The 24,413-nt window shown below is 48.0% G+C and overlaps 1 protein-coding gene across 1 annotated transcript; it reads right to left on the bottom strand.

The window, feature by feature from the left end:
• Nucleotides 1-712: 712 nt before the first annotated feature.
• On the bottom strand, nt 713-24,159 carry CDK4 (cyclin dependent kinase 4). Its single transcript, XM_081844957.1, has 8 exons — nt 24,008-24,159; nt 19,919-20,158; nt 13,545-13,680; nt 12,878-13,045; nt 10,942-11,051; nt 6,325-6,375; nt 3,985-4,120; nt 713-1,648 (listed from the first exon to the last, which is right to left on the bottom strand). Exons 1-8 carry the CDS (start codon nt 24,154-24,156, stop codon nt 1,556-1,558), a joined length of 1,083 nt encoding a protein of 360 aa, XP_081701083.1. The 5' UTR covers nt 24,157-24,159; the 3' UTR covers nt 713-1,555.
• Between the last annotated feature and the right edge of the window lie 254 nt (nt 24,160-24,413).

Raw genomic sequence — 24,413 nt, 5'->3', positions numbered from 1 at the left:
ACTTATCAGTGGATCTTAAAAAGTAGAGACATCACCTTGCCAACAAAGGTCCGTATAGTAAAAGCTATGGTTTTCCCAGTAGTGATGTATGGAAGTGAGAGCTGGACCATAAAGAAGGCTGATCGCCAAAGAATGGATGCTTTTGAATTATGGTGCTGGAGGAGACTCTTGAGAGTCCCATGGACTGCAAGAAGATCAAACCTATCCATTCTGAAGGAAATCAGCCCTGAGTGCTCACTGGAAGGACAGATCCTGAAGCTGAGGCTCCAATACTTTGGCCACCTCATGAGAAGAGAAGACTCCCTGGAAAAGACCCTGATGTTGGGAAAGATGGAGGGCACAAGGAGAAGGGGACGACAGAAGACGAGATGGTTGGACAGTGTTCTTGAAGCTACCAGCGTGAGTTTGACCAAACTGCGGGAGGCAGTGGAAGACAGGAGTGCCCGGCGGGCTGTGGTCCAGGGGGTCACGAAGATTCGGACACGACTAAATGACTAAACAACAGCTTAAAATCAGATTCTTGGAACCAACGTTTAAGATTCCCATTTCAAAAAGCAAAGATTTTTCACCACCAGATTGAGTTGGTGGGAGATTTCCATTTCAGGACCTAGCAGAAATTGCCCCCACATATCAGTGGATTCAGCACTCAAGCAGCCCATTCCCCCACACACACACTTGTTCATTCATCATACTAATAAAAACACTATACATCTTCAAGTGACAGAAACGGGGGAAGACCAAACTATACTTGCCTGGCCCCCTGCCCATCCATATTCTTTATTGAAATTTCGTTTTCGGAAGCTTTTTTTAATATTAAAAAGAAAAGAAAAACTTCACATCAATGACTGGAATCAGCTGATCTCTCCATCTGAGCAGTTCTCCCATGCCCAGATCCCCGATTATGTAGGTCTCTCCTGACCAGTGTCGTGTCAATTCAAAAAATTTTTTGAAAATGAATTGTGAATACTTTATACAAAAATATCCTCTGCACCCGCTTTCACGGCGCTCGGTGTAACAAGTTAAGGCAAGGCTTTAGTGTCAAACTGTTAGCCACAGGAATGTGATAAAAGGCAGGAACATTATTGTGTGTAAACTGTTATAAAAAATTTATTCATTTTAAAAAAAAGTTATTGGAGACGCCTTTGGCTATGAACTCGGATGGCAAGAGAGAGAAGCCTCTAACTGGGCTGTCTCAAACACAAACTGACCTTCAAGAACAGTGCTGGGACTCAACCCAGGAACACAGAAAGTGAGTGTGCGCGTACATCTGTGAGGGTGTTGTTGGCACAGAGATACCACAGGAATCCTAGTTATTTCCAGGGCAGGAAGGATTTCGGCGTTGCACTTCCTGCAACAGGCACCTTTTCGTTTTTGTTCCGCATGTTGGCAACGGCTCCAGCCCCCTCCCCGCCCCTCAAAGTCCCAGCACAGCCAGGGGGCTTGGGAGACGGTCTGACTGCAGCCTCCAGGCGGGGGGCCAATTATCCTCATACACACGCAAAGTCTTTTTGTGTACAGTCTTTTCGCCCCTTGCCAGGGACCTGCTGGGATACCGCTAGCCTTCACCTGCACTCTGGTCTCTGAAGTACTGGTGGTGCAATGCTTTGAAGGCAGAGATCCGTTTGTACGGGTTGAATGTCAGCATTTCCTAGAGGGAGACAGAGTGGGAAACATTATGAATATCACATCATTTTTCTTTCCACCCCCCAAATTTTTTTATTAAATTTTCCAAATTTAAAACAAACATATCATTGAACAAAAAAAGAAAACATCAAAAAACAAACAAACATATATCCTAACTATAGAAGTTCCACTTTTGTTAACATTGTTAGATTACTTCCTCGACTCCCCCAGCTGAGTTTCCATATAAATCATTGTTGCAGTTTTCCAAAGCTAATCTTTCTTTCTTTTCATTTTAACTTTTATCCATAGTATTCTACAACATCACATATTTAAATCCTAGGCCAATTTGGTACTCGCAAGTAATTCTATTTGACTCTTCTGGTCAGGTTGGCTAGCTCCGAAAAGTCAATCATCTTCATCTACCATTCCTCCACTGTTGGTACTTATTCCAATTTTTGGTCAGAAAAATTCTAACAGCAGTTGTGGCATACAAGAACAATCTTAACATATTTCTTGGGCAATTCCAAACCTATTATTCCAAGAAGAAAGGCCTCTGGTTTCTTGATAAATGTATATTTCAACATTTTTTTCAATTCATTATAAATCTTTTCCCAGAAGTCTTTCACCTTGGGACAAGTCCACCACATATGGTAAAAAGTACCTTCTTTTTCTTTACATTTCCAACATAGATTATCACTCTTATGAGAAATCTTTGCTAGTTTTACAGAGGTTAAGTACCACCTATACATCATTTTCATAACATTTTCCTTTAACACCGTACATGCAGTGAACTTGACCCCTTTCCTCCACAATCCTCAAACATTATGTTGTGCCCAACATCACAGATTTAACTTGTTCATCCTTTGTGTGCCACTCCAACAGTAAATTATACAAAATGTAAAATGAATATCACATCATTTTTCATCGCAGGCAGAACAGGGTCCAGACCTCCTCTGTGCAAGATCTGCAGGAGGGTACCCTGAATGTGTGCAAACCCCAAATTGGGACACAGTGTGCCTTACTCCAAGGATTCTTCTTGCTACACAGCTTTCAGCTCTCGAACGTCTCTAGCACCCTATTTCGAAAACATTGCCCCGCATCATCCTATGACTAAGGGCGAGTTCACACGGCACATTATTCATACGGCGGTGATCGCCAACAGCTTGAACAGATGAAAAGCCAGCAGTCCCTCCCAGTTACCAAACATTTGAGTCACCGACATTTGTTGCCTGTTTACTTCCACAGACAAATTTTCCCCAAAGGCAGGTCACTAAGAGCCAACGACTTGGCTGTGTGGCAACTTCTTCAAACAGTTTGCTTAGCAGAAATGATAAACCCTCCCTCAACTTCCAGATACTGCCGGATTTCCAAATGCCGTCAGCCCTAACCAGCAAGGCCAATGGTCAGGGAAGAGGACACGAGTTGGGAGTCCCAACAACATTCTGAGAGCTCAGCTAGTCTAGGCATATTTAGTTTTGTTGTGCACTTCGATAAATGGGGGGGGGGGGATTTAATAATGTCCCTCACACTTTCCAGCCAAAGCGATCAGGACTGGTTTTGCCACTGGAAAATACTGCTGCTTTAGATTGCTCTCCAGGGTGGATTTATAGGTTAATGATGGGCGTGGATTAAAAAAAAAAAAAGAAAAAGGTAAAGGACCCCTGGACGGTTAAGGCCAGTCAAAGGCGGCTATGGGGTTGTGGCACTCATCTCGCTTTCAGGCTGAGGGAGCCAGTGTTTGTCCACAGACAGCTTTCCAGGTCATGTGGCCAGCAGCACTAAACCGCTTCTGGCGCAACGGAACACCATGACAGGAACCAGAGCACACAGAAATGCCATTTACCTTCCCGCCGCAGCAGTACCTATTTATCTACTTGCACAGGTGTGCTCTCGAACTGCTAGGTTGGCAGGAGCTGGGTCAGAGCAACCAGAGCTCACCCCGTCACGGGGATTCGAACCGCCAACCTTCTGATCGGCAAGCCCGAGGCTCAATGGTTTAGACCACAGCACCACCCACATCCCTTGGGCATGGATAGAAGGCATTCAGCATATGCACATCGCTCATGCAGTGCTGCCCAAACCACACTAAGATCTGCCCTCACAGTGCACAAGAAGAGTAGATCCCAACTACTGGAGAAGAGCGCTGCATAAATATTAAGTGCATTTCATCCACTCTTGAAGCCACCGTGGCGGAAACGGTGAGGCCAAGGCCATGCAGCATATTCAGGATTAAATATGGGGGGAGGGAGGCACAGCTCATGCTTTTAACCATCATTCCAACTCCAGATCTCAGATCCACCCGCTCCCCTGATCTATTCTCCCTGCCTCACACGGTGACCTGCCCATTTCTATGGAACGTACCAGCAGCAGCTGAGCTCCCAGGGGTTCGATTTCCGGCACAAACTTCTCGACGGGCTGCGGGGAGCGAGCAGCAAAGGCGCAGCGTGGCAGAGACACGTCCAGGGGCCAGTCCTCCTCAGATGGGAGCCCGATCAGGCTGCAAGTCAAGGAGAGATCGTGAGCCAGAGTCGCCTGGTGGCTTCCCCAGAAGGCAGCCCTCTGCCAAGATGTGTGGGGCCCGGGAGGTTACCAGGGTTCAAGACCATCACCCCAGCAGCATGTCAGTTCCTGAGCTACGCAAACTGGTTTCTCCTAATTTTGCCACTGCCGGTCTATTTCAATGTCTCCACAGCCTTAACTGATGCTGAGCACAGCTCTGGCCCACAGACCGAATTCTGCTCACCAGGCACCCCCATTTGGCCCATGTGTCAAGTTCGGTCAGGCCATGTTCACCTGCCTTACTGGGTGATAAGTAAGTGTGCCAGAACCACCAATTAGCAGCTGCTATTAATAACTGATAAATAATAATAATTTTTATTATTTATACCCCACCCAACTGGCTGGGTTTCCCCGGCCACACATGCTCTCTTCACCTGGTTTCACGAGCCCTGGTGATGAGTTGTCACCAACACTGTGGGCTGTGTCTTTGCCCAACCAGTTTAATTTCAAACTATGTGGGCAAGAATGGGTCAATCGCCCATGATGGCAGATGTCCACTTATCAGACCTGGAGCATAGGAGTGGGGTGGGGTAGAGATATAAGGATCTGGCCACAAGGCGGATCCAGTTCCCCACCCCTGCCTTAAGATCTGTAATAAACTGGTCTTTAGTCAAGTCACCTGAGACCTGAACCCGGGACGTCTGGTTCATGCCCACCACAACAGCGTTGGCCAACGTGGGAGTGCTGTTGTGCTCAGCTCCTGTCCATGGGGTTGGCCACGGTGAGCATAGAGTTCTGGACTAGATGGGCCTTTGGACTGCAGCAGCCCAGTCCCCTTGCCTCACCTATTCCCATATCACACTGCTCTTGTGATTGTGCCAGAAGTAAAGGTAAAGGTAAAGGGACCCCTGACCATTAGGTCCAGTCGTGACCGACTCTGGGGTTGTGGCTCTCATCTCGCTTCACTGGCCGAGGGAGCCGGCATACAGCTTCTGGGTCATGTGGCCAGCATGACTAAGCCGCTTCTGGCGAACCAGGGCAGCGCACGGAAACGCTGTTTACCTTCCCCCCGGAGCGGTACCTATTTATCTACTTGCACTTTGATGTGCTTTCAAACTGTTAGGTTGGCAGGAGCAGCGACCGAGCAATGGGAGCTCATCCCGTCATGGGGATTCGAACCACTGACCTTCTGATCGGCAAGTCCTAGGCTCTGTGGTTTAACCCACAGCGCCACCCATGTCCCTTGTGCCAGAAGTAGATCCCCTAAAATTATCCGCTTCGATTTTTGTTTTTAATCACCTCTTCCACGTTTTACAGTTTAAGTCACTCTGAAACCTTCGTAACTTTTCGGTTTCTTTAAAGTTCAAATTCTTTGCTTTTCAAGGAAACCTTTAGGAAACAATCCTTTTGATTTTTGTGAGGCTGAGCCCCCTTACCCAGGAGTAAGCACCAGTGAACCCAATTAAGCTTACTGCTGAGTAGACACATACAGGATTGTCTAAGTGGGGGACTTCATAGATCATTCTTGCCACTCCTCTTTCCCTTCCTTTCTACTGTTCGTCCCACTTCAAGAGTGAGACATGCACCTTGAACTACTATAGCTTCTCACCATGTTGGGATGAGTTTAAGAGACCTGACAGACTAAATAATCCAACATTTGCATTTATTATGCAAGTGGCATATGTGGAAAACTTGGAAGTTTTCCGGCTTGTGCACACACGCACGAATTTCATTGTGAATGATCCAGAGACCACCTATTTCAACTCCTTGCTACAAGTCAGGATCTTTTCCTGCTAACCACCAATCATCAAACCCAGTGCAACCTTCAATTAACTGGGGCTGTCAGAGCAGATAGCTCCAGCCGACATCACCAGACAGGTCTGTGCTCTGCAGCGGACAACACACACTAGTCACTAAGATGAGGCAATGTGAAAAGGTGGGGAGAAATCCCTCAGGACCCCAAGCCAGAATTTACTAAGTAGTAGTAATAATAATAATAATAATAATAATAATAATAATAATAATAATGAGGAACTTCTCTTATGCATACACATGCCTTGGCTTAGCACGCTCATAAAAACAAGCAGAGTCATGCACGATTATGCTGAGTAAGGCTGATGACCTAACGAAAGAGATCTCCCTCCCCCCCCACCCCCGGGACTTTCACCAGCCCTTTGGAGCAAACAAAAAGGCGAGACTCACTCAAAGATCTTGCCTAGCTGGTCAGCTTCAGAGTTGCCACAGAAGAGGGGCCTGCAGAGAAGACAAAAGGGAATTGTGGTTACTTGTCATCGCAAGCCCTAAACATGAATTACCAGAAACCTCTGTCATCAGTTTTTTTTGAGTTCACGTGTAGGACATGTGATATATTGTGTCACTGCAATACTGGGACTGCATTACAGGCAGTCTGTCACAAGGCAGTTGCGACTTGATCCACAGAACCAGGAAACGTAACATTCAAAATTGCACCGGGCAAAGACAGGGTTCCCTGGCCCAAGCCATACCCCAGACAATGGTAACTAGCAAACAATGAGAGGCAGGGGTTAGGCGAAGAACAGGTCTATTGATAAGGTAGGCGAAGAACAGGTCTATTGATAAGGTTGTAGCACCTCAGGATAGTCCAGTTACTCATCCCACTGGTCAACTGGAAGGCTAACCCTTTCCCAGTTGTCCATGTAATGTCACCAAGCAATGACAGAGGATTTCATCATATACACAGCAACTTCATGAACCACTCTCTCTCTCTCTCTCACACACACACAACCAAGGAAGTCTTCAAGGAAAGCACGACAACTTTCAAAATTAAGAACTTTTTATTTAAAAAGGTTTATAGAAACACCACCACTGCTGTATTTCCGACCAACCCTTTCTCCCTCATTTGACCCTAGCCATCACTCTGAGAGGTAAGTCAGGCTAGAAGAAATATAGTGACTGGCTCATCAAAGTCTCGCAGTTTCACAGCTGGGTGGGGATTTGAACCCTGGTCTGCCAGGTCCGAGTTTAACCACCACACCGGCTCATGAATGGCTCTGCTTCCCCCCATGTTTTGGTGGAACCAGCGATTTGCACAAGAAGATCCCTTCAACAGGACTTTGTGAAGCCAAGTCTACATGCCAGGTTTCTGCACTTCGATGTCAAGGTGGAGAGCCAAAAGTGCAGGAAGCACTCATGTAAAAATGCTCTGGAAGGAGGCAGACATCTTTTTGGCAGCTACTCCCTGTTGCACCGTGCCCCATTCTGCACCTGAACATCTGAACAGAAGTGGACACCTGGTGTGCCATGCCTCAAACAGAAGTGCTTTTAAACAGCAGTCTTTAGCCATTTCAAACCTGAAACCTACCTTAATCTAAATAACCATCTGGGGACCCACTTCTTAATATATCAACATTATTTATTTGTAGGGTGTTATGGTTGCAAAAAGGCTGGGCTGGATGAATCCCAAACCAGAATTAAGATTGCCGGAAGAAATATCAACAACCTCAGATATGCAGATGACACAACCTTGATGGCAGGTGAAGGTGAAAGAGGAGAGCGCAAAATATTGTCTGAAGCTCAACATCAAAAAAACTAAGATAATGGCCACTGGTCCCATCACCTCCTGGCAAATAGAAGGGGAAGAAATGGAGGCAGTGAGAGATTTTACTTCCTTGGGCTCCATGATCACTGCAGATGGTGACAGCAGTCATGAAATTAAAAGACACCTGCTTCTTGGGAGGAAGGCAATGACAAACCTAGACAGCATCTTAAAAAGCAGAGACATCACCTTGCCGACAAAAGTCCGTATAGTTAAAGCTATGGTTTTCCCAGTAGTGATGCATGGAAGTGAGAGCTGGACCATAAAGAAGGCTGATTGCCGAAGAATGGATGCTTTTGAATTCTGGTGCTGGAGGAGACTCTTGAGAGTCCCATGGACAGCAAGAAGATCACACCTATCCATTCTGAAGGAAATCAGCCCTGAGTGCTCACTGGAAGGACAGATCCTGAAGCTGAGGCTCCAATACTTTGGCCACCTCATGAGAAGAGAAGACTCCCTGGAAAAGACCCTGATGTTGGGAAAGATGGAGGGCAAAAGGAGAAGGGGATGACAGAGGATGAGATGGTTGGACAGTGTTCTTGAAGCTACCAGCATGAGTTTGACCAAACTGTGGGAGGCAGTGGAAGACAGGAGTGCCTGGCGTGCTCTGGTCCAGGGGGTCATGAAGAGTCAGACACGACTAAACAACTAAACAACAACAAATGGTTGCTGTTACCCATCTTACGCCAGGCAGCAGTGGCCTCCAACTCTCCAGTTGAAAACCAGTGGATTAGACACAAAACCAATTGACAAAAGTCTCTTCGAGCAGCTTTTTTTCTTAGCGGGGTGGATGGGGTGGTCAAGAAGGCGTGACAAGGAGGGTTTGCAGAGAGATTGATGAGCATTCTCAAATGCCAAATAATACGCAGATTGAGTTGACAGACCAATCTAGCTGCCACCTCACCGCAGCGGCGTCTTGAACAAAGACAGTGATCTCAGAAGCACACAAGGCGAATGAGCACACAGTTGCAAGCCAACGTTGAGCCAAATACTGAATCATATTAATTCACCAAGAAGCAGTGGGAGGATAATGTTGCTCTATTTTATGTTTTTATGATGTGAATAATTTTTTTTAATCATGATATTCTATTTTACTATGTATTGTACACTGTTTTGATTTTCCCCCCTAATATTAAGGCACCTAGAAATCTTCCTGGCAACCCTAACATTATTAGCTGTGAGGATATGTGATCGTTTTAAAAACGTTTTTGGATGCTCTTAATTTTTTTAGAAGTTTTGCTTAATTTATTTTTAACTATTGTATTTTTCTGTCTTGTTAGTTTGCCAGATCCTGAGTCCCTCCCATCAGATGTCAAGGAAATAAACAACTATCTGACTTTTAGGAGGCATCTGAAGGCAGCTCTTAATAGGGAAGTTTTCAATATTTGATGTTTTACTGTGTTTGATGTTTTAATTTATTGGAAGCCGCCCAGAGTGGCTGAGGCAACCCTGTCAGATGAGAGGCATATAAATGCTGTATTTTCCCGTCTATAAGACGCCCCCTTATTTTTGGGGACACAGATTTAAGAAAATGGAGGGAGATGTATCCATGTATAAGATGCCCCCTAATTTTTTACATTATTTTTTAGGGGGGAAACCTAGTCTTATACATGGAAAAATATGGCAATAATATACTACTACTACTACAGCTACAAATTCCTTCCCAAACAGTCGTTTTCCCCAAAGCCTGAACAACATAGCAGAAGTGCCTGCGTGATTGTAGCAGGAAAAAAAGAAAAAGAAAGCCCCCAAACCATTTGCAAGCTTCTGCCCCCAACGGCATCTGTTGTCACTCCATCTTCTGCAAAGCAGGTCACCAGCTCCTCCCTGCCTAGCAGTCCTCAGCCCAAAAGATAAGCAAGACAGGAGGTTTGGCCAGGCCCAGCCCTAATCTATTGTCTTCCAGCTGTGCCGATGGCTTGGAGATCTAGCAAGTGGAAAGTGCCCCAGAAATTCACAATATCAGTCCCCCAACTGCAGTTTGCAAATCCTTGGCAGAGTTTATATTGTCGAAGCGCACGGAAAGCAAGGAGGGGCAGCATGCAGGTCTTCAGAAGAGTGAGGAGACATAACGTATTCTTGGGACTCACATCTCACATGCTACTTGTGTCTAAACCACCCACCCCATTGTGCCTCACTGCTCCCATTAAGCAGGGTACATTTGACATAACCCGTGAGCCCATGAAACCCGCTGCATGACTTGGGCCAGGCACTGTCTCTTAGCCTCTGACATAGAGTTGTTGTGAGATAAAATGAGGTAAGGGGGAACTATGTACTCCACTTTGGGCTACTTGGAGGAAGTGGAAAATAAGTGTAATACAGTGGTACCTCAGGTTAAGTACTTAATTCGTTCCAGAGGTCCGTTCTTAACCTGAAGCACCACTTTAGCTAATGGGGCCTCCTGCTGCTGCCGCGCCGCCGGAGCACGATTTCTGTTCTCATCCTGAAGCAAAGTTCTTAACCCGAGGTACTATTTCTGGGTTAGCAGAGTCTGTAACCTGAAGCGTCTGTAACCCGAGGTACCACTGTAATGAATATGATTTTTCAAAAAGGCCAACACACACACGTGTGCAAACCTCTTTTCTCACCTAGTCCTCCCTCGCCTCTGCAAACAGCCAATCCATGCCAATTTGCGCAAAGCTTTTAACAAAATACAATGCACAAGACTACAAAAGTCTGCTCTGACTGGCAGGATTCAGGCAGGGGTCGTTTCCCACTGTCAGAAAGTGCCAGGGACCTTCTCCAGGCAAAGCACTTGCTCTTTCCCAAAAGAGGGGTGTCCTTGCCACAGAATGTGCCCTGCTGTGCCAGTTTCTGAATGCACATTGCCTCCACCCATACTACCCATTGAAAGGAGCACTGTACCACTTTTGAGTAATCAATAGCGTCCCCCATTGAATTCTGGGAAGTGTGCTTGATTGTTAAACCACTCCAAGAACTCTCCAAAACAGGTCTCAGCACCCATAACAAACTACAGTTCCCAGGATGCTTTGGGAGAAGCTGGAGCTGTTTGAAGTGGGTGCTGCTGCTTTGAACATACGGTGCCTTTGGCACACAGCACTAGAGCTGCAGCAAATCAACTTCCCATCCAACAGCGGTGCCCCCGACAGCTGTGCTGGAACCCCCTCTAACGACAAAGGCCGCATCTGCTCAGCCAAAATACCACCCCATTCCCTGCGCCTGGTGAGATGTGCTAACCCTGCCGCCACCGCCCCACAAGCAAACGATCTCCCCGCGCCACTCACTTCCTCCGAAACATTTCCGCAAAGATGCAGCCGACACTCCACAGGTCCACGGGGGTAGCGTAGGCCGACTGGAGCAGCACTTCTGGAGCCCGGTACCAGAGGGTGACAACCTGCAGCAGAGATTTAGCAAGGGTTCACAGGTGAAGGAGGCAGCTTGTTTATAAAGTGGCCCCCCACCGCTTCCGCTCAATGCATCACCACGAAAATCCCTTGAGCAGCCCATGCACTTTGGACCTAGTTCTCAAGAGACAGGCTGGGCATGGGGCCAAGTGCCATTCCTTTCAGCTACATGGGATGATGGCCTTTCTGGCTGCTACTTTGATTGGCAAGGGGATACACCCAGCCCGTTCTACTTCCCAGGGGGCTCCTGGTCAGCCACCCTCGGCTGGGATTCAGCAGAGCCTTACACTCTGCAGCTCTGTGTCCCAGAGTCAGGCTTCAAGGAATCAGATCACGGCTGGCAGCCAGAAATGGGAAAACAAGAAGTTCCTACCATGATATTTCACTCAATATTCACAGAGAGAGATGGATGAGGTCAACTTTCAGATAATGGTGTTGTTCTGAGTAAAGTCCCATCCCCTCAGTCCCTCCTATTCTACGTTATCCCTGTGCTGGCTGATCTGTGCTCTCTGCCTCTGAGCTTTCTGTTCTACTACTCTCAATGCATGCCTGGTCCTGGGGGGGGGGGTCAGGAATGCTTTCTAAAAACACTGAGTCTGTCAACTGTCTCTCCCCTGGTGCTTCTACTTCCTGCTGCTCTCCCAATATTTCACGTAGTAGACCAGAATGAAGTAAGCAGTACATAAGCGGCACACAAAACGCTACCAAACCATTCTACATTCTAAATTAATAATCTAAATTAATATTAATAATCCAAAATTGAGAGAGCTATGTACAAGATCTACTACAGAAGCCACAAAGAGAAAACTCATTCAAATTGTGTTCAATAGGAAGATTCAGTCTTTAAAGTTCCTTTAGCCAGGCTCCTGTAGATATCAATAAGCACCGTATTTTTCGCTCTATAAGACGCACCAGACCACAAGACGCACCTAGTTTTGGGAGGAGGAAAGCAAGAAAAAAAATATTCTGAATCTCAGAAGCCAGAACAGCAAGAGGAATCGCTGCGCAGAGAAAGCAGGAATCCCTCTTGCTGTTCTGGGTTCTGTGATAGCTGCGCAGCCTGCATTCGCTCCATAAGACGCACACACATTTCCCCTTACTTTTTAGGAGGGGAAAAGTGGGTCTTATAGAGCAAAAAATACGGTAAGTTTGATCAAATGAAGAGTTGGTGATGTTACACACAGGAGTTAGACAGGGTGCCGGCGTTTGTCACCTGTTTCGCCCATGAAGAGTCTTGGGCTTCTTCAGTAAATTCTCTCTCACGGTTTTGATTTATTTATAAACATTCAAGTCCATATGTTACATTTCTTCTTAGATTAAGCTACAATATATAATTTCTTTCTTCAGGAAATTCTCCCTCAAGATTTTGGTGTATTTACATACATTCAATTTCATATGCTAAGTTCTTTCCTGACTTGAGCATTTATTCATTTACTAAGCCAGTCCCCGACACCCAGGCCTGAAAATGGTCTTCTGTGTAACATGGGTGGAAAACCTGGTACCCTCCTGATACTGCTGGGACTGCAACTCCCATCACCACCACTTCCCACTGGCCATGCCGGCAGGAGCTGGAGTTCCCCAAAACACCTGGAGGGCCATAGGTTGTTCTCCATCCCTACAGTGTAACGTACCTGCCCCATGGATGCTCTGGCGGTCTCCTTTTCGTGCTGTGCTTAAATCAACAGAAGAACCAGACAGAGAGCCGCCCACCCTGTATCGGCTGAAAAGATCCAAAGATCTGAGAATTCCCTAGTCAATGTGCCAAGCTGGACAGAGCAAAAGCCCTTGGACCTTTCACGGGACCCAGTAGACTCACCAGTGGCGTCAGAGCCATCTGGCAGCTGTAGATGCGAGCCAGGCCAAAATCAGCCAGCTTGACTTGACCAGAGCTGGTCACCAGGATATTCTCCGGCTTGAGGTCACGATGGACAATGCAGTTTGAATGCAGGAATTCCAAGCCGCTCAGGAACTGGTGCATCATGTCCTGGGAAGAGGAGAGGGGAAAGAAGAGCATGTTGCATCAACAGCCACACTCTAAATGCCTTAAAAAGGTAAAGCTAAAGGGACCCCTGAGCATTAGGTCCAGTCGTGGACAACTCTGGGGTTGCAGCGCTCATCTCGCTTTACTGGCCGAGGGAGCCGGCGTACAGCTTCTGGGTCATGTGGCCAGCATGACTAAGCTGCTTCTGGCAAACCAGAGCAGCGCATGGAAATGCCATTTACCTTCCCACCGGAGCGGTACCCATTTATCTACTTGCACTTTGAGGTGCGTTCGAACTGCTAGGTTGGCAGGAGCAGGGACCAAGCAACGGGAGCTCACCCCGTCACGGGGATTCGAATCGCCGGCCTTCTGATCGGCAAGCCCTAGGCTCTGTGGTTTAACCCACCCGCATCCCTTTAAATGCCTTAGGGACCCCATATTCAGATGCCCCCTCCCAAGTACCATCCCAACATCAATTCAGGATGCTTGCAGGGATTTTTACCTTTATTACCTCCACGGGTAAGCCGGGAGGTGGTGTTTTTTCCAAATATGCTTTCAGGTCCTGATCCACGTGCTCAAAGACCAGCGTCACTTTAGTCTCGCGCTCCGTCCGTGTTGTCGTGCAAACATCCATTAGCCTATAGGGTGAGGAAGATGCTTATAAAGTGCTCCAGAACTACGGGGGGGGGGAGGGAAGGGTGGAGCTTGTGACATTGGGAAGTTAATTTTTTTTAAAAAAAGTCAGCTCCAATCCAAATAAGAGCCTCAAATAGGGCTGGTGCGATCCAGGCACTTCTCCAAACGCAGAAATCAGGAACCTTTCATAGCCCAAAGCTGACGGAAAAAGTAGGAGGAGAAACATAAATTGGACCTTCGTAGATAAGCCAGAGGCACTCTCAGAGTCCGAAGGCACATTCCCTACGGTACAAAACACCCTAGGAGGGTGAAAAGCAAGGGTCAGTGAGGGGTGTGTGGCCTGGGGGCCAGGTAGAGGCCAGGGGGATGGAGATTCCCCACCCCTGTCTTGATGTGATGAATTCTGTGGACTGCTCTCCCCAGGGAAGTTCGCCTGGTGCCTTCATTATACACGTTTAGGCGCCAGGCAAAAACGTTGCTCTTTAACCAGGCCTTTAGTTGATCTGTTTGAGATCCTATACCCTTTTAAAATGGAGCTCTTTTCTGAGGGGTTTTTTATTGGGTTGTTTTTATTCTGATTATATATAGTGTGTTTTTTTTCTGTGAACCATGCTGAGACCTCTGGGTATAGGGTGGTATATAAACTAATAATAATAATAATAATAATAATAATAATAATAATAATAATAATACTACAGTGGTACCTCTGGATGCGAACGGGATCCATTCCGGAGCCCCGTTCAAATCCCAAAGCAAGCGTAACACGTGACTGCGTGAGTCGTGTTTCGCCACTTCCGTGCATGCGTGTGACGTCATTTTGAGCGCCTGCGCATGCATGAGCGGTGAAACCCAGAAGTAATGCGTTCCGTTACTTCCAGGTCGCTGCGGAGCGCAACCTGAAAATGCTTAACCTGAAGCGTATTCATCCAGAGGTATGACTGTAATAAGGCTGGAAATGATGCAGACTGCCGACAGGCTAAGGCCACAGCACTGAAACTGCGAGAACATCACTTGCTCTAACTTATGCCGCCCCACCCACTGTTAATTCTGGCCCAGATCATAACAAACTGCACCTTCCAGACCCATATTGCTGTAGGCACAGGGTATTTTCACTGCCTGCTCATCTGCCAGAACCCTTCCGTTCCGGCCTCAAGACCCACCTCTCACAGGTGTGGCATCCTTCGGCCCTCACACTTTCTCTCCTCCCATATCCCCCCGGCTCCACACTCGCTTGCTCCTCTCCGAAGTCCTCCTCCCATTCCAGCCTTGCAATTTCCCCCACAATTCACCTGCAGTTTCTGCTGAGAATTGTCCCTCAAGGCAAACACTATCGGGGTTGTAAACCGTCTGCCTAACCAAGTCCTCTGCTCTCCCTTAGTCAGGAAACAACTCAGAGAGCTGGGGTTGGGGGAACCAGTCTGATTCAATGCCCCTTATCTGCAGGCCCTGAAGCCGGAGGACCCAGATTCTGGGTTTGGCCTTTCTGAGTCTCCCCAAAGGAAGGAGTGATCAACCCAACCTGCAGCCAGCAGGAAGAGTGGAAGCAGATGAACATATACAGTGGTACCTCGGGTTACATACGCTTCAGGTTACATGCGCTTCAGGTTACAGACTCCGCTAACCCAGAAATATTACCTCGGGTTAAGAACTTTGCTTCAGGATGAGAACAGAAATCGTGCCCCGGCGGCACAGCAGCAGCAGGAGGCCCCATTAGCTAAAGTGGTGCTTCAGGTTAAGAACAGTTTCAGGTTAAGTACGGACCTCCGGAACGAATTAAGTACTTAACCCGAGGTACCAGTGTACCATGTAGCCTGTGTGGGCAGGTATGCATACCCCTAAACATTTTGTGAATCTAGGTCTGGCCTCATTGAGGAGCAGTGTTTCAATATGAGTAGGAAAATGAGAATACCCCAAACATTTTTTTTAAAGCACTGACCATAAGTGAAATCTGAAGCAAAGCATTGTGGGAAGTGAGCTGCTTTTTTAAAGGTTCAGGATCCAAGGAACAGGACAATCAGGGAATGTATATCACATCCCCTCTTTTTCACTCTGGGGCCAGTTGGTCCTGCTCCCTTTCTCTCTAGGTTTCCAGGGAAGGGATGAGAGCAGGGGTCCTCTGCTGAGTCCACTGCCTTTGCTCTGTCTGAATTACCTAGGGGGGAGCCTTAAACAGGTTTCACCACCTGGAAAACCCAGTCTGGGCCTGAAGGAAAATGCCAACAGAGTGGGCTGTGTAAAGGCCACAGGCAGCTTGTGCAGGCATCAGCTGCCTTTTCCAAAATGTACATTCAAACGCTGGTTCAGGGATAGGGAACCATTTTTAGCCCTCTTTGGGATACCGGTGGTGGATACAGTGGTGCCCCGCAAGACGAATGCCTCGCAAGATGAAAAACCTGCTAGACGAAAGGGTTTTCCGTTTTGGAGGTCCTTCGCAAAACGAATTTCCTATGGGCTTGCTTTGCAAGACGAAAATGTCTTGTGAGTTTTTCCGACTTTTTTTCCCCTCCCCCCCCTTTTTCTAAGCCGCTAAGCCGCTAATCTGCTTATCCGCTAAGCCACTAATAGCGCTAATCCGCTAAGCCGTCAATGGGCTTGCTTCGCAAGACGAAAAAACCGCTAGACGAAGAGAATCGCGGAACGGATTCTTTTCGTCTTGCGAGGCACCACTGTATAGCTAAAGGCAAGAGAGCAAAGCAGTAAATGCGAGCTGAGCTTTGGATGGAGTAGGCTAGTTTCCACACACAAATGCAACCCCTCTCTCCATCCAGGGAAGCAAGAACCAAGATCAGAGATCAAGGACACATTCCAGCCAGGCAAAAACTCTCAAGGAGAATACAAAGCAGGACCAGTGAGAGGTGTGGCTTGGCAGTGTCAAGGACCAGAGGGGCCTGGAGGACCATGGCTGTCTCTAGGCCTGAGGCTCCCCACCCCAGCTGTCACTGCTTACAGAATTGCTTCCCATTCAGCGTAATTAGGGTTGCAGCCCTAATTAAAGAAGAAGTCCCATCTTCCAAGGTTGACTCTACCCTTCCCCTTACAAACCCAACTATTGCCTCTATGCAAAAAGCAAAAAACCCCACAAAACACACCAAACCAATGGGCCAAGAACAGAAATTGCTACCACCCCTGAAAGCAGTGTTCAAAATTAGCCAGGTGCCAGGCTTTCAACTACTTGCAACCAAATTAAGATGCCTTGGCGCCAGGATGGCAACTGGAGGTGCATGCCTAGAGATCACTGGAACTGGACTGTTTTCACTCACTAATGCCCCACCCTGTAGAATTCTATCAGTTTATACAGTGGTGCCTCGCAAGACGAAAAGAATCCGTTCCGCGAGTCTCTTCGTCTAGCGGTTTTTTCATCTTGCAAAGCAAGCCCATTAGCGGCTTAGCGCTATTAGCAGTTTAGCGGCTTGGCTTATCGGATAAGTGGCTTAGAAAAAGGGGGAGGAAAGAAAAAAACCCCGCAGGAACTCGCAATACATTTTTGTCTTGCGAAGCAAGCCCATAGGAAATTCGTTTTGCGAAGCACCTCCAAAACGGAAAACTCTTTCGTCTAGCGAGCGGAAGTCTTGCGAGGCATTCGTCTTGCGGGGCACCACTGTAGTTTATCTGCACAATCATAATGAATTTGAGGAACCAAAATGCTTTTTCTGTGCAGCCTGAGCAGGAGCAGTGAACAACGCGATAGTTACCGTAATTGTTGCAGCTCGTCGTCACTTACCCCCCACCCCCTGCTGCCCTGCTCACACTTGTGAAAAAATAATGTTATGAATGGTCCATGTCGCCATTAAGAAAAAGAGGTTGGAATAGGCCAATATATATATATGTGGACTGTCCCTGGATCAAGGGACTTTTCTTCTTTAAGTTCTCAAGGCTCTTAACCTAGCTCAAGGTTGTCATCTGAACTAGCCAGATGTTTAATTGATCGTGCATCATTTGAAAAGACTTTAGGGCCATCCTGCTCCAAAATGGCAACTTTCTGGTGACTATAACCTTGGTTTAAGGAGTCATTTGGTGCCTAGCTTATAGATCTGAGTCTCTAACACTTCCTAAAAGGTAGTCTGAAGGAACCTTCTATCACCTTTGGTGGACCTGCCCAAAGATCAAGGCCTACTGGGAAATGATCTATAATGAAATTAAGAAAATCCTTAAGTTGACATTTGTAAAGAAACCGGAGGCTTTCCTCGTGGGCATGGTTGGCCAATTGGTACCAAAGAAGGATAGAATATTCTTTATGTATGCAACTACAGCAGCAAGAATTCTTTTGGCAAAGTATTGGAAGATGCAAGAACTACCCACTCTGGAAGAATGGCAGATGAAGGTGACCGAATTTATGGGACTGGCAGAGATGACCGGCAGAATCCGAGACCAGAGGAAGGAGGCAGTGGAGGAGGATTGGAAAAAATTTAAAGTATATCTTAAGAACTGTTGTAAAATTTCGGACTGTTAAGATGTCAAGGGGTAAGAAACAGAGAATTAGAGCTGTAATCGTTTAAGTTGAGAAAACCCAAAAAAGTTAAATGAAAAAATTGACTGAAGGGTTGCTAAAAAATTGTAAAACAAGGATGCAGTGAAGGGGAGGTATGGGGAAGTCACATTTTATTTATTTCTCTGTGTTTTGTTTTGTTTTGTTTTGTTTTCTTGTTTTCTGTTTTCTGTTTTGGAAATTAATAAAAATTATCTAAAAAAAAAAAAAAACACTTCCTAAAAGGTAGGAGCAATCAGGGGCATCTTTCCCGTCAGCCAGCACCTTCCTGGGGTGCCAGTTTTCAATCGCAAGACTCCAGGGGGCAGTAAAAGTGGCGCCCTCCATAGGGAAGCTGAATTGCATCTCCAGCTGGCATAGCCAGTCATGGAGAACATGTGGCCCTTCGGGTATTGCTGGACTCCAATTCCCATCAGCCCCAGTCAGCATGGTTAATGGTAAGGGATGATGGGAATCGGAGTCCAGCGACATCCGCTGGCTACCTTGCTCTGCTCTTCACTAAGTGAACAGGAACTTGGCCTAAAGTTTGCATAACTTTGTGGGGTAAGGGTGCAGCAGACAGATTTGAACCAGAGGCAGGAACAGAGGCAGACAAATGCACTGTGTGTGTCTGCAAGAAGCCCGCTTCCTTCCTAGTTCTTAAGAAATCCCAGCCTTAAGGCGAACCGGGCAAAATTCCAACTGGCCCAAGAACAAAGACATGTCTGCTCCAGTCAAAGGAGAGCCATTCACTCTGAAATGGGCTCTTTCAGGAGGGTCTCCATGCCTCCTATAGGTCAGGATATAAGCCACCCATTTCAACAATCCAGGCCCAAACACTATAGGTCTCGTCCGTGAGCGTCCTTCACCCTGTCCCTAGCTTGTGTTCATGCTAGTGCAATTCTCAAAGAGGGTTCTGGAACATTAAAAATGGCGGGACTTAAGCCAAGCAATAACACAAGTTCCTCCTGGCTTACAGGAGTCAAGACCAAGGCCTTAATTTGAGATAGGCCTCTGATCATAACCTCATATTCAATACCGTCCCATCAATTCTGGAACATCACACTGTGATAAGATTATATCTGAGTATGTACAGAGCGCGTCTCTCTCCCATTCTAGCCTCAGCCTTCCCGTCTACTATTCTTGCAGCCCTTCAGATGTCCCTGACCACCCAAAGGGCCAGAGGAATGGACAAATACAGGAATGGACAAATACAATTTGGCACATTGCTCTACTAGAAAAACTGACATTACAAATAAAAGGAATGAGACATGATAGATTACTTTTCTGTTCAATGGTATAGATTTACTTGATGGACAAAAGATAGCCCTAATAAAATCCTGCTGCCGCCCACTGAACTCTCTGGAGAGCCTTATTGGGATAAGGACAATGATTAAATGGTAAACTTGTTAAAATACTTGGAACGCAATGAAAAATAACATCATCATGGATACTCTACAGCTAATTTACTACAGAAGCAAAAACCATGCACATCATTGGTCTTTAAAACTTCAGCTACGTTTCCTATAGATCAAAATTTAAATATGAATAGTGTGTTTAAAAATAAAAGATCTGAAGGGCCACAGGTTCTCCGCCCCAACCTATACCTTTGGAATTAATAGGTGTGTCTTAACATTCAGAGGCCATTGTTTCAGGTAGCCTTGGAATGCCGGCCTCCTTCCTCTCCCGCCCCTGAAAGAAATCGATTTCAGCACATGCCACAAAGCACACACTCCCAAGCCCCACCCTGGGATCCTTGCAGTCACGCCCCTCACCTAACAATGTTGGGATGGTCAAAGTGCTCCAGCCGCTTCAGCAAGGCCACCTCGCGGACGGTCGACAGCGGCAACCCGTTCTCGCTGTTCTGCACCCGCACGTTCTTGAGGGCCACAAACTTGCCGCTCTGCAGGTCGCGGGCCTTGAAGACGGTGCCATACGCCCCGATGCCAATCTCGGCCACGGGCTCGTACTGATCCCGCACTCCCATGGCCATGCTGGCAGTCTGTTCCAAGAGGCTTCACGAGATTGAAGGGAAAGAAGGTGGTTAACAATGGTTAGCTGGGCAGTCGACTTCCCCTTATAATAGGACAGCAGTGTCCCAACGCTCAGCTCCCTCTCCTTCATTCTTCAGTGAAACACCAGTCTGTTCCTCCCATGTAATATAATAATAATAATAATAATAATAATAATAATAATAATAATAATAATAATTTATTTATACCCCGCCCATCTGGCTGAGTCTCCCCAGCCACTCTGGGTGGCTCCCAATCAAATGTTAAAAACAGTACAGCATTAAATATTAAAAACTTCCCTAAACAGAGTTGCCTCCTGCTGTCTTTTAAAGATAGGATAACTGCTTATTTCCTTCACATCTGAAGGGAGGGTGTTCCACAGGGTGGGCACCACTACCGAAAAGGCCCTCTGTCTGGTTCTCTGTAACCTCACTTCTCGCAATGAGGGAACTGCCAGAAGGCCCTCGGTGCTGGATCTCAGTGTCCGGGCTGAACGATGGGGATGGAGACGCTCCTTCAGGTATACTGGGATGAGGCTGTTTGGGGCTTAAAGGTCAGCACCAACACTTTGAATTGTGCTCGGAAACGTACTGGGAGCCAATGCAGATCTCTCAGGACCGGTGTTATGTGGTCCCGGCAGCCACTCCCAGTCACCAGTCTAGCTGCCGCATTCTGGATTAATTGCAGTTTCCGGGTCACCTTCAAAGGTAGCCCCACATAGAGCGCATTGCAGTAGTCCAAGCGGGAGATAACTAGAGCATGCACCATTCTGGTGAGACAGTCTGCGGGCAGGTAGGGTCTTAGCTTGCATACCAGGTGGTACACTTTTTTCTGATGTCACAACCGCACCAAGCGCGTTTGTAGCATTTTAAGAGACACAGCTTACTTCGAAGAATTCTTGGAACTATGGTTTACCTCTCACAGAGCTGCAATTCCCAGCACCCTTCACAAAACTATAGTTCCCACGATCCATGTATTTTAAATGTATGGTGTGAATGTGACCTCGGCCTATCTCTTTATTCTCTCCCTCCTCCCTCACTCCAGATTCCAGGATTCCCCTCCTCTCTAGTTATTCCTCTAACCCTTTACTTTCCCATCCCTGAGACAGGAGGAAACCATAGGGGAAAAGTTGGCTCCCTTGTTAGATGAGTTTGGAGCACCTTCTTTTAAGGTTGAAAAGACAGTCTGCCTTAACACTGGCCTTGGACCAGAGCTCCCCAAAGCCCAGTTTCCATTATCAAGAAAGAGTGCTCCTGGGCATGCGCAGATTATAGTAACCAGATAAAAGGAGACAAGCAGGGAAGCTATGCTTTGAATACCTAAGCAGGAGAGGGAGTTTCAGCAGGGGCACAGCTAATTTCACTTTCCAATATCTCCTCCTTAGTACACCATTATTTACAGCGTTAAGAGCGACAAAAAAATCCAGCCTTCAAAGGCTTTCAATCGAGCCTTTCTAAGTTCCACCCCTGCCAACTGATCCCTCGACACATGCACACCCAGCCACTCCATTTTGGGCTAGCTGATACATTTGTTCCACTGAACACCATTAGTTGCTAGCACCTTTCATGTGCAATTGCTCCATGTGCATTGGGGGTGGGGGTGAGCAGGACTGCAACTGCAGAGACACTAAGCCAAGGGTAGGCAATCTAAGGCCCAGGGGCCGGATGCGGCCCAATCGCCTTCTCAATCCGGCCTGCGGATGGTCCGGGAATCAGCGTGTTTTTACATGAGTAGAGTGTGTGCTTTTATTTAAAATGCATCTCTGGGTTATTTGTGGGGCATAGGAATTCATTCATATATTTTTCCCCAAAATATAGTCCAGCCCCCCACATGGTCTGAGGGGCGGTGGACCGGCCCATGGCTGAAAAAGGTTGCTGACCCCTGCACTAAGCGCACATGCTGTATAAACTAGGCCCCACATAAACACACCATCAGGGACCCTGCAAAAGCAGCATCCCCGATCATGCACAACTGTGTGGGTGTGTACTCAGCAGACAGTTTAGTGAACATGTGTAGGCCAAAGCATGCTGCCATGTTCCCACTCTTGCCCCAACCTCACTCATGGAGTATACACACAAGCACAAGCACACACACACACACACGTTGACTAAAAAGGACTCCTGTCTCATAATCGCAAACCAGGAAGAGTGGGTGTTTTCCCCACCCTCTCAAGGCATGTGGGCGAAATGGGAATTCCAACTCACGTTATTACAGAACCCAGGGTGATCACTCACACAGGGTACAAGTGTGTCATCCGAAGTACTTACTGACTCATTTGCACCTTGCTTCTCGTAATTCACCGTCAACTTAAACGGATTGTTTCTTGGCCACTGTGAATGCACCAATGCCACTGCTACAGGCATGGTGGAACATGAGGCCCTGTAGATGTTAGGCTCCAGAACTCCCATCATCCATGGCCAACGGCTATGCTGGCTGGTTATTATGGAATTTGGGAGCCTAGCAACATGGGGAGGCCCTGTCCTTCAGGAGCCCAGCCTGCTGGGCAATACTACAGGGGCACCTTTCTCCCGGGATATGGGTGGTGCTGTGGTTTAAACCACAGAGCCTAGGACTTGCCGATCAGAAGGTCAGCGGTTCGAATCCCCACGACGGGGTGAGCTCCTGTTGCTCGGTCCCTGCTCCTGCCAACCTAGCAGTTCGAAAGCACGTCAAAGTGCAAGTAGATAAATAGGTACCGCTCCGGCGGGAAGGTAAACGGTGTTTCCGTGCGCTACTCTGGTTCGCCAGAAGCGGCTTAGTCATACTGGCCACATGACCCGGAAGCTGTACGCTGGCGTCCTTGGCCAATAAAGCGAGATGAGCGCTGCAACCTCAGAGTCGGTCACGACTGGACCTTATGGTCAGGGGTCTCAATACCTTTACTTTCTCCCACCACAATAATTGCTCCACACAAAAATCCCGCCGGCATCTTCTTCAGGATCCAGTCGAGGCACCAACTGGCCTACAAGAACACACCCAACCCCACAATCCAACAACACTTATGCGTCCCTGCTGCTCCCCACCACCTGGGACAGTTCAGTCAACAAAGCGTTAGGCTCTTCATCAAGGGTTCGAGCCCCACGTTGGGCAAAAGATTCCTGCATTGCTGCGGGTTGGGCTGGATGACCCTCAGGGTCCCTTCCAACTTGGCGGTGCCATGTTTTCAAGAGGGCTTCGCCACGTTGAGCTGGTGTCTGCAAAAGCGTGCATTTTGCAGGCATTGAAAGAACAACCGCACAGGAGGCAAGAGTCCCCCGTTGCTCAGCTGCACGACCTTGTTGGCCTCGGGGCTTGCAATGCAAACTTCCTTTTTGAGCGCTGGAGATTTCAGCAGCAGGCCATTTTGCTGAGCAGAAGCCAGAGAGCCTCTGCCCATTGCGACTCATCGGTCGGCTTCCCGCGCGCAGGTCGCGCACCCCCTTCGGCCCCGACCCCATACCATGCGGGCCCCCGCCCCACTTCCCCGAACAAAGCCCCATTGTGCGCTCTTCCAAGCTTGCAACTCCTCCCCGGGGATCGCCGCCGCCGCCACATGCTCCCTTCCGAGCCCAGATGGGCAGGGAAACAAAAGCCCCGCCGCCCCGCGCTTCTTGCAATAACTTGCAATAACTTGACAGCAAGTTTGCAAAAGGGGGCCAAAGCCTCTTGCCCCAGATTGCAACCCAGTGCAATACTTCCCCCCCCCCCGCATGCACCCATCCCCACTGCCATCCCATAATAATAAAGCCCCCCCCCCAAAAAAAACTTCCCTCTGCCCAGCACGGAGGGGCAGCAGGTGCCTTTGTCTCCAGAGGAGCGAGCACGTTGCCGCCGCCCCCCCCGTTGCCAGCGACCCTCCGGGCCCGGACTCACCCAGCTGCAAGCGGCGAAGGGGCTGCTCCGTCCCCGCCGCGGTGGAGCGCAGGGAAGCGGGAGGAGGGAGGGGGCGGGGCTGGAAGACCTGGCCCAGCCAGCGAGGCGGCGCGGCCAGAGCGGCCCCCCGAGCGGAAGTGGGTCGCCATAGCGACCGGGCCTGAGGGTTGTGGGAGGGGCCGGGCGCTTGGTCTTTGCTCTCAGCTCCCTCCCTGGTAAAGAGGCAGCCGCGCTCAGTGGTTAAAGCCAGGGCCGGATTTACGTATAAGCTAAACAAGCTGTAGCTTAGGGCCCCACACGCTTGGGGGCCCCCCCAAAAAAATAAAAGGAAAAAAAAACTTGGATGTACATTTCCAAAATATAAGATTAAAAAAACAAATATAGTGGTGCCTCGCAAGACGAAATT

This window comes from Podarcis erhardii (genome assembly GCF_964252035.2).
Source record: "Podarcis erhardii genome assembly, chromosome: 2".
Classification (NCBI taxonomy): Eukaryota; Metazoa; Chordata; class Lepidosauria; order Squamata; family Lacertidae; genus Podarcis; species Podarcis erhardii.
This window is presented reverse-complemented; position numbering and strand designations above follow the sequence as displayed.